Raw genomic sequence first — 10,064 nt, forward strand, 5'->3', positions numbered from 1 at the left:
CCAGGATTTCAACATCTTGCAAGGGGTAGACAGAAAAAGCATTGGTGATAGCTCCTCTGTCCAGGCACTTCATGTGCAAGGCCACGTGCTTATCCCAGCAGGACAGCAGTTGCTCAAGCCATGTTTGTCAGTTGGTGTGTGGCCTAGGGCAAGTTACTTAATGTTTCTGAGCCTTGATTTCCTCATCGCTGAAATGGCAATGAGAACGCAAAGGACATGGTGTCTGAGGCTGCCGGAGCTCAGAGCTGCTTGGGCCACAGTGGGCACAAAGCCAGGTGAATGAGGCCCTTGGAAAAGATTTCCTGCCCGAGAAGCTACACACCCCACGTGTGACCCCCAAACAGTATTCAGCCTGTTTACACATTCCTTCCCAGAGGTGGCACTGAATAAATGAAATGAGGCTGTCCCCAGGATTCAGATTCATATGCAGAGCTCCCATACTGGCCTCCAGGAAGACGAGACTGAAACAGGACTCCAGCAAGAAGCAAAGCTTAAAAAGCCTGTGAGCTCTCCAGGGAACCCGCTGGGGGCGTGCCACCCACGCTCACGTGGCTGGGGCCGTGCCATGAGGGCTGGGGCCTTTGTGCTGTCAGACAGCGTGGGATGGTCTGGGGAGGCCTCCCGGAGGAAGAAGTCCCAGAGCCCTGAGCAGCACGGTGAGAGGTGCCCTGAAGGGGCCAGGCTGGGGGAGGTGGAGGCCAGAGTACCCAGCACCCTGAATGCTGGGCCAAGGAGTCCAAGCTAGACCTCAGGGCACTGGGAGCCAGGAAGCGTTTAGGGAGGGGAGAGACAGGTTGGTTTGGGGTTAGCAGAGAGGGCCTGGTGGGCCCAGGTGGGGACGTGGTTCAAAGGGGAGATGCCAAAGCTGGCAATGGATAGGGGCTGTGAAGATGGAGAGGAGCAAGTGAACATTAGAACTATTTCCAGAATAAAGACAAGCAGACCAACCAGGACTCCAAGGGGGGGAAGCAAGGAATTTGCCAGTCTGGCTAGAGAAAGGTCCTGGGGCAGGGACCAGGCTGTGAGAATGGCAGGCCCCAGGGTACACAACTGCCCCAGGATGGGGGAGGGGTCAGAGCTCCTGATTCGGGAGCCGGCCTGTGGTCAGAGGCTCACACCCAGCTGACCCAGGCAGGCACGGGTCATCTGCCCTCAGGGGGTCCAAGGCCCCTGCCTGGCACTAGTGGGTACCTTGGGCGAGCTGGAACCCCAAGGAAGAAATACGTGATGCCCTTACCCCCATCCTAGCTCCTTTTCCGAAGACGGGGCTCCCCTCCCCCAACCCTGCAGCTGCCTCTCTGGACAGAGGGAGGGGGAAGTGGCCAGAAGGGGAAGTGTGAGGAGTTCCCCTCCAGCCCGTCGCCAGTCTCCTCAGGCCCTCGGAGCGGCGGCCATGGCCATGGAGCCTCTGGAGACACCCATCAAGGACGGCATCCTCTACCAGCAGCACATCAAGTTTGGCAAGGTGGGGACCCTGGCTGCCAGGTAGCTGCCTAGGACAGGTGGTGGGCCTCTGCCCCAGCCTTGGACAGCCCACCAGAACCTGGGAGAATGGGGGTAGGGGTCCAAGTGGGGAATCCAACCCAGGTGTGGGGAAGGGGAACTGAGCCCCATTCTCAGCCTGAGCGGGTTGGGCCGAGTGGGCTTTGCCGAGACCCTTCCTCATTTACAGATGGGAAGCCAAGAGCGGGGAGCCAAGAATGGAACCCTTGGGGCAGGGCAGAGCTGAGAGGCGGGTTAATCCAACAGCCTTCCATCCCACCTCCTAGTGACACTGTGGCCCCTCGAGAGGGCTGGAGGCTGAGCTGGAGGAGCCCCCCAAAGTGGAGCTCCATCCTGCAGAAGCGGGCTCAGCTCCTCCCGGCCCTGTCCTGGAGTAGCAGGCCCTGCACACCCACAGCTCAGCTGCAGCTGCTGCCAAGGCAGATAAACCGTCTGTTTCCTTTGCTTGACGCTATTTGCATGTTTCCTTCCTTGCCATCATGAGACTGAGGCCTCCCTCCTGCCCCAGCCCTTGTCCCGTGGCCCAGTTGACCTTTTCTTTACAGGGGGTGGGTGCACCAACAAAGCAGTAGTGTCAGGTGGTCTGCTCTGGCCACTCGATACTTTACAGACATTGCCCAGTAGAATACCCAACCCCGTGTTCTCATAACCTTTTGAGAGATGAGGATCCTAGTGCTTATGGGGGGGTCACAGTTAGGAACGCGTGGGGTGGATTTGAAGCTAGGGCTGACGGACCCCAAGCACAGACGCTTCCTGCTGCCAGGCCGGCTCTGGCAAGGCATCCTCTGTGGCCTGAAGAGCTGCGAGGCAGAGGCCAGCCTGGGTGGCCAGGAGCGTTTGCTAAGTGGCTTGTGCTGGGCTGAGCTGCAGGGAGAACTGCCACCCGAGGGTCATCTCCCCCATCTTCATCTCCTGCAGAAGTCCTGGCGGAAGGTATGGGGTCTACTGTATGCAGGAGGCCCATCAGGCGTGGCACGGCTAGAGAGCTGGGAGGTCCGGGATGGTGGCCTGGGGCCAGCAGGTGACAGGTCTGTGGGGCCTGGCCGGCGAGGAGAGCGGCGGGTCATCCGCCTGGCTGACTGCGTATCCGTGCTGCCGGCTGACGGTGAGAGCTGCCCGCGGGACACTGGTGCCTTCCTGCTCACCACGACGGAGCGAAGCCACCTGCTGGCCGCACAGCACCGCCAGTCTTGGATGGGCCCCATTTGCCAGCTGGCCTTCCCGGTGAGCACAGGATGGGTGGGTAAGGCATCCAGGGGCCAGCCAGGGAGACCCGTTCACTTACACCTTGTTCATCTCCACGCTCATTCACATGTCATCACTCAGCAAGCACCTGCCAAGCACCTAGAAGCCTGGGAAACAGCCCAGAAGCCCACAGAACAAATCTCAGATGGCCTTGCATGCTATGGAGAAAATGAGAGGCTGGGTGGGACCAGGAGTGAGTAGGGGGATGTTAGACAGGATGGTTCAGGAAGGCTTCTCAGGAGAGGAGAGTGCGCCTGAATCCTTGAGGCAAAATAACCCACCAGGCAAAGATCTGAGGAAAGAGTGTCCTAAACACAGGTCTGAGGAGTCCCCTGAACTAAGGGAGCAGCATGGGCAAGGGCCCTGAGGCAGGGGAAAGCTTGATGTTCAAGCAGCAGAAAGGCCAGTGTGGCTGGAAGGTAAGGAGTGAGAGGGGGCCCAGGAAGAGGCAACAGTGGAGAGTCTGGTGGGAGCCAGCTGAAACTGCCTTGGGCCACATGTGGAGTTTGGGATTTTATTCTGAGTGCGAGGAGAAGCCTTTGGGGAGTTGGACACAGAAGCTGAGAGTTTTAAAGCTTTACAGGGTCCGTGATGGACCAAAAGGAAATGAGTGGCAGTTCCTCAAAAACTAAACATAGAGTTAACATATGACCCAGCAATTCTCCTCCTAGGTGTATACCCAAGAGAACTGAAACAGGTGTTAAAACAAAACTTGTACGAGAATCTTTAGAGCAGCATTGTTCACAATAGCCCAAAGATGCAAACGACGCAAATGTCCATCAACTGATGAATGGATAAACCAAATGCAGTCTATCCATGCAACAGAACATTACTTGGCCATAAAAAGGGACGAAGCACTGATACATGCTACAACATGGATGGACCTTGAAAACATGCTAAGTCAGAGAAGCTAGACACTAAGGGCCACACATTGTATGATTCCATTAACGTGAAATACAGAAGAGACAAATCCATAGTGACAGAAAGCAGTTTAGGGGTTGCCAGGGAGTGGGGAGGGGGGGAATGGGAAGTGACAGTTAATGGGTATGGGGCTTCCATCTGGAGTGATGAAAAAGTTCTGAATCATATACTTTAAAATGGTTAAAATGGTAAATTTTATGTTGTATATTTTACCACAGTTCTTATGATTAAAAAAAAAAAAAAGGAAATAAACAGGAGCAAGGAGACCAGTGGAAAGCCATTGCATTTGACCCTGGCCATGGTACCATGGGCCAAGGTGGTCATGATGGAGAGCACAGGGTCGGAGCCCAAAGGACATGGTGGGAGATGGGGAAAGAGGTCAGAGATGGGAGGAACAAGTGGCCATTCACTCGTGGGTCCCACCCTTGAAGCTCCCACCCCTTTACTGCTCCAAGCTGTCAGGGACACACACAGGCCGGCCCAGTCGCTGGCCAACCTCAAGGGCAATGGAGGACAGCCTCGTTTGTGCCCTCTGCTTTACAGCACTCAGCACCCTCAAGGGGGAGCCGGTGGGGATTGCAGGTGGGGAAATAGGCTCAGAGGGGTGTCCCGGGTCTTGCAGTGTGTCAGGGGCCGAACTGGGACTGGCACTCAGGTCTCTGGGTGCCCTTGCTTGTCATGAACCCCAGAGAAAGGATGTGGGAAGAGGAGTGGATGGAACAGTAACCTCTGACCTTGTCCCATTCCCCAGGGCACAGGGGAGAGCTCCCAAGGATCAGGGGAGGCAGAGGCTCCCAAGAGGGGCCTGGTCCAGATGGAGGAGAACTCCATCTACTCCTCCTGGCAGGAAGGTGAGTCGGGGAGGTACAGGGGCAGCCTCAGCCCTAGCACAAACAGGGCTGGGATCTTTCCGGGACCCCCGGGGGCTGTGCCTGTGGCCCTCACGGCGCCGTGCCTGCAGTGGGCGAGTTTCCAGTGGTGGTACAGAGGACGGAGGCAGCCACCCGCTGCCAGCTGAAGGGGCCCTACCTCCTGCTGCTGGGCCAGGACTCCATCCAGCTGAACGAGCCCGCCAGCCCCCAGGCGCTCTACACCTGGCCCTACCGCTTCCTGCGCAAGTTCGGCTCCCACAAGGTGAGGTGCTGGGCGGCCGCCCCACTGGTCCCACAGGGAAGGGTAGCGCTTGGCGGGCGGCCCCTCAGCCGCTGACTCCCCGTACCGCCCGTGCCCAGGGCGTGTTCTCCTTTGAAGCCGGCCGCCGCTGCGACTCGGGCGAGGGCCTCTTCGCCTTCATCAGCCCCCGCTCCCAAGACCTATGCGGGGCCGTAGCCGCCGCCATCGCCCGCCAGCGGGAGCGGCTCCCAGAGTGGGCGGGGCCCCAGCCCTGCCCGCTGCCGCGGGCCACCTCCCTGCCCTCGCTGGAGCCTCCGGGGGAGCTGCGGGAGGTGCCCCCGGGACCCGAGGCGCCCGGCTCCCGGAGGGCGCGCGCGGCCGAGCCCGGGCCCCAGAGCCTGCCCCCTCTGCTGGGCCCCGCAGCCCCGGACGAGCCGGCGTCCGCGCTCTACGCGTCCGTGTGCAAGCGGGCCAGCCGGCCTCCGGACGCCGCCGAGCACCTGTACGAGAACCTGTGCGTGCTGGACGCCGGCCCCGCGCCCGACGCCGGCTGTCCGGAGCAGGAGGGCCCGGGCGGCCGCAGCCCCCTGGCCAGCCCCATCTACCACAATAGCCAGGACCTGGGCTGGCCCGGCGCGGCCCATGACAGCAGCCTGGAGGCCCAGTACCGGCGGCTGCTGGAGCTGGAGCTGGCCGACGACGGCGACGAGGCCGAGGGCTCCGCCCGCGCCGGCGCCCACTTGGGCTTCAAGGCCAAGCTGGTGACGCTGCTGAGCCGTGAGCGCAGGAAGGGCCCGGCTCCCTGCGACAGGCCCTGACCGAGTATCGTGGCGGCCGGAGGAGGCCGGAGGAGAGGAAGGCGCTCTCCCTGGGACAAGAGGGCGGGGAAACAATGGACATCTGCAGACACACCCCCACACTCACTCTAGCCTGAAGGGACAAGGCAGACGGCCTGGGGAGGACCCCTCAGGTGCCCTGCCGGCCCCCAGTGTATAGTGTACAGATTTGCTGGTAATAAAGCCTTTTAGTTCTCCTCTCCGTCCCACCTTGTGGCCCACAGTCCATACCTCCTCCCTATGGTTTCTTGCAGTGGCTTGCCCGGGTCCACACAGACCCTCAAACACAGGCATTGCAGCAAACATCAGTGCCCTGTGCTGGGTTCCAGGGACACACGTGGCCTGGACCTGACCTCTGCCACCAGTAGGCTCAAGTCTCCTGGAGCAGGAGGGTGAGATGCAAATAATTATGGCTCCACGTGGTCCTGTTCAGCCGAAATAACTCCGACAGTAGGGCAGAGGGAGAAATAAGGCTTGCTGATGGGAGAGGTGCCCCCTGAATTGAGTGCGAAGGGCAGGCAGGGCTTCACCAGGCTGGCAGTGAGCCCTGGAGCTTTCCAGGATGAAGGTGGGCACGGTGGGTGCAGAGAGCAAGGGAAGACCATGGACCCGGAGGGCTCCAAGGGGCTGAGGGAGAGTTGGCCGCACATGGGAGGCCTCACCATCCTACAATGAGCTTGGTCTCATCCTCAGTAGAGGGACATAGTCAGCCAGGGAAGCAGTGTGGAGGCTGATTTTGAGGGACCAGAAAGCCTGGGCTGGGAGGAGTTGGGGGGGCGGGGAGACGGGCAGGTGGAAGGGAGTTCAAATGTGTGCACACCCAAAACACTCCCCACTGAGACTCAAAAATGCACAGACACTTCTGTGGAACCCCTGGCCTCAGTCTTCCTCAACTGTCAAAGATAAAGATCAAATTACATACCAAGCATACATTCATTCGAGTTTGATCAGGTGCCTACTCTGTGCCAGGCACTGAGGTCACGGCCATGTTCATTACAGCCACAGTCCTGTTCTCAAGGAGTCCTCATTCCAGAGGGAAATAAGGAGTCTCTTGAAGACTTCAGTGCCTGCTTTACTGTCCTCCCCTTATTGCTGTTCCTGTCACCAACGCTGGGCCACCATGCACACAAGGATCATGCCCCCAAAGCTCCGGCCTCCTGGCCCCTTGACCTCAACTCCACCTCAGCTGCTCACACCCTTGGTACATCCCAAACCTCATCTTTATGACAGTGACACTCCACTGTCACTTCACAATGATGCAGTCTTTTATTTTTTTAAATAAATTTATTTATTTTATTTTTGGCTGCGTTGGGTCTTCATTGCTGCACACGCAGGCTTTCTCTAGTTGCAGCGAGCAGGGGCTACTCTTCTTTGTGGTGCGCGGGCTTCTCATTGCGGTGACTTCCCTTGTAGTGGAGCACGGGCTCTAGGCGCGTAGGCTCCAGTAGTTGTGGCACACGGCTCAGTAGTTGTGGCTCACGGGCTCTAGAGCGCAGGCTCAGTAGTTGTGGTGCACAGGCTTAGTTGCTCCGCGGCATGTGGGATCTTCCTGGACCAGGGCTCGAACCTGTGTCCCTTGCATTGGCAGGCGGATTCTTAACCACTGCGCCACCAGGGAAGCCCATTTATATTCATTTTTATTTTTATTTTTATTTATTTTTTTTTTTTTTTTTTTTTTTTTTTTGCGGTATGCGGGCCTCTCACTGTTGTGGCCTCCCCCGTTGCGGAGCACAGGCTCCGGATGCGCAGGCCCAGCGGCCATGGCTCACGGGCCCAGCCGCTCCGCGGCATATGGGATCCTCCCAGACCGGGGCACGAACCCGTATCCCCTGCATCGGCAGGCGGACTCTCAACCACTGCGCCACCAGGGAGGCCCTATATTCATTTTTAAATTGAAGTATAGTTGATTTACAATGTTTCAGATGTACAGCAAAGTGATTCAGTTACATATATACATTCTTTTTCAAATTATTTTCTATTATAGGTTATTACAAGATGTTGAATATAGTTTCCTGTTTTATACAGTAGATTCTTTTTGTTTTGGCATACTTTTTTTTATTACAAATCCGAACCTTTTTGTTTCATGGCTATTTTTGTGAGGTTCCAACCAGACTGTGGAAGAGAAAGTCTTTGGAAACATCTAGGGAACTGGCCCTGGAGCTGCAGGTGTCCTGACCACCAGGGGGCACTGTGTCCTAGCCCAAGGCCTGTTTCTACCCAGGGGCTGCCTGTGCAGGAAGCTCTTAGTGGCACCATCTAGGTCTGAGCCGTGCAGGGCCCAAGGAATGGGATCCCAGGGCCCTCTCTGTTGGAGGACTGCCCGGGGCCCCAGGCTGCCACTTCTGCCTTTGCTCATTTGCTGTTTCACTTTCTCAATCCTTCCTTCATCTGTTCATTCATATCCACTGTGTGCAGGCACTGGGGAGGTGCTGAACAAGACAGACAAGCCCCTGCTCTCATAGGAATGACTTTCTAATGGGGACAAAGGGCAATGAAGAAACAAACACTTAATATACTGTCAAATGGTGGTAACTGCTATAGGGAAAAATAAAGCAGGATAAGGGACTAGTGCATTATGCAGGTGAGGTGTCAGGGGGCTGCTGTTTTAGATAGGACAATCAAGGAAGGAGGAGGCAACATCTGAGCAGAGACCTGAACACAATGAGACAGCCTGTTGTTTAGATATCTGGGAGAAGGTGTTTCAAGCAGGAGTCACAAGTGCAAAGGCCCTGAGGCAGGAATACATTTCCTGTGTTGGAGGATTAGTGAGGAGGCCAGAGTGGCTAGAGTGGAGTGAGCGAGGAGGAGAGTGATGGGGGGTGGACCCAGTTTATCAGTGTCATGTATGTCTGAAAGACTTTAGTTTTAAGCACAATGCCAGCCCCCTGGAATGCTAAAAGCTGTGGGTGATGTGGTGTGATTTCTGCTTTAAAAATACCACTTTGGGGACTTCCCTGGTGGTCCAGTGGTAAAGAGTCCACCTTACAATGCAGGGGACGCAGGTTTGGTCCCTGGTCAGGGAACTGGGATCCCACATGCCGTGGAGCAACTAGTCCCGTGTGCCACAACTACCGAGCTCGTGCGCCTCAGCTAGAGAGCCTGTGTGCCACAAACTACACAGCCCACACGCCCTGGAGCCTGCACGCCACAACTAGAGAGAAGCCCGCGCACTGCAACTAAAGACACTGCATGCCTCAATGAAGAGCCTGCATGCCGCAACTAAGACCCGATGCAGCCAAAAATAAATAAAATAAATGAATAAAATAATAAATACATCTTTTAAGAAAATAAATAAAAATAAAAATACCACTTTGGCTGCTGCATGGAGAAGACTCTGGACGGCGTAAGGGTAGAAGCAGGGAGCTCTATCAGGAGACTGTTAAGACGTCCAGGCATGAGACAAGTGTCAGGGACAACCATGGAAGCCAGGTGTGGAACAGATTCTGAAGGTGGAATTTGCAGAATCTGATGTATGACACAGAAGATAAAGGAAGGAAAACCATAATTTTTACTGGACCAGGCAGATGAATAGTATTGCGGGGTTTTTTGTTGTTTTGTTTGTTTGTTTGTTTAACCGAGGTGAGGAAGGAGTTAGGGAGCTGGGGAAATTGCAAGTTTAAATTGGGACATGATGATTTGAGATATTTAGTAGACACCCAAGTTTTGACAAGCTGTTGGATACTAGAGTCTGGGGCTCTTGGGGGAAGGCCAGAGCCGGACATGTAAGTTGGGAGTCTTTGGCATATAGGTGTTATTGATAGCCACAGAACAGGATGGGGTCCCAGAGAGTGAATGTAGAGAGGAAACATCTGATGGCCACTTGGGGAAGTAAATGAGACGCTGCCAAAGGAGGTGGAGAAGGGGCAGTCAGTGGGGCAGGAGGAAGCCATGAAGCCGTGGGGAAGAGGGAGTGCACCTGGACCAGAGCTGCTCCTAGACAGGGTAAGAGGAAAGCTGAGAAACCACCATTGATTTGATAACCTGGAAGTCATTAGAGACCTTTTGAAGAGGGAATTAATTCAGAGGACTCGTGGGGACAAGAGCCTGACTGGAGTGAGTTCAAGAGAGAACGGGAGGAAAGCAAGGGTGGCAGGGCAATAGACAACTCAGAGGAATTTTACTCTCAAGGGGAGTAGAATAAAAGAGAGATAGCTGGAGAGGGATGTGGGATCAAGAGAGAATTTCTTTAAAGATGAGAACGCTTACACCGGTTTCTGTAGTGAGGGGAATGATGCAGAAATGATGGTGAAGTGGGGAGAATAGCATGGGCCATGCTCTAGAAGGAGTTGAGGGGTGGACGCCTATTCGTCCACCCACACACTTCGGTCCCTGCTCAATTTCCCCCGCCGCCTGCGCTTAGCCGCCGGGGCTGAGCACTGGGGCAAAGTGGGGACGCTGACACCACCATTGGAGGCGTTGCTCGCTCTGGAGCGGGATACCAGGACA

The 10,064-nt window shown here is 56.0% G+C and overlaps 1 protein-coding gene across 1 annotated transcript; it reads left to right on the forward strand.

Annotated features, from left to right (window-relative positions):
- Positions 1-1,350: 1,350 nt before the first annotated feature.
- Positions 1,351-5,810, forward strand: DOK3 (docking protein 3). The gene is made up of 5 exons (XM_082621680.1): positions 1,351-1,465; positions 2,422-2,727; positions 4,421-4,520; positions 4,631-4,803; positions 4,902-5,810. Exons 1-5 carry the CDS (start codon positions 1,394-1,396, stop codon positions 5,598-5,600), a joined length of 1,350 nt encoding a protein of 449 aa, XP_082477806.1. The 5' UTR covers positions 1,351-1,393; the 3' UTR covers positions 5,601-5,810.
- The last annotated feature ends 4,254 nt before the right edge of the window (positions 5,811-10,064 follow it).

This window comes from Mesoplodon mirus (genome assembly GCF_964341445.2).
Source record: "Mesoplodon mirus genome assembly, chromosome: 5".
Classification (NCBI taxonomy): Eukaryota; Metazoa; Chordata; class Mammalia; order Artiodactyla; family Ziphiidae; genus Mesoplodon; species Mesoplodon mirus.

Excerpts from the sequence above, each read along its gene's own strand:
- DOK3 (XM_082621680.1), top strand. The coding sequence starts at position 1,394 with ATGGCCATGGAGCCTCTGGAGACACCCATCAAGGACGGCATCCTCTAC. Across the intron at positions 2,728-4,420 it reads TTTGCCAGCTGGCCTTCCCG|GGCACAGGGGAGAGCTCCCA; the intron begins GTGAGCACAGGA and ends CCCATTCCCCAG. Across the intron at positions 4,521-4,630 it reads CTACTCCTCCTGGCAGGAAG|TGGGCGAGTTTCCAGTGGTG; the intron begins GTGAGTCGGGGA and ends CCGTGCCTGCAG.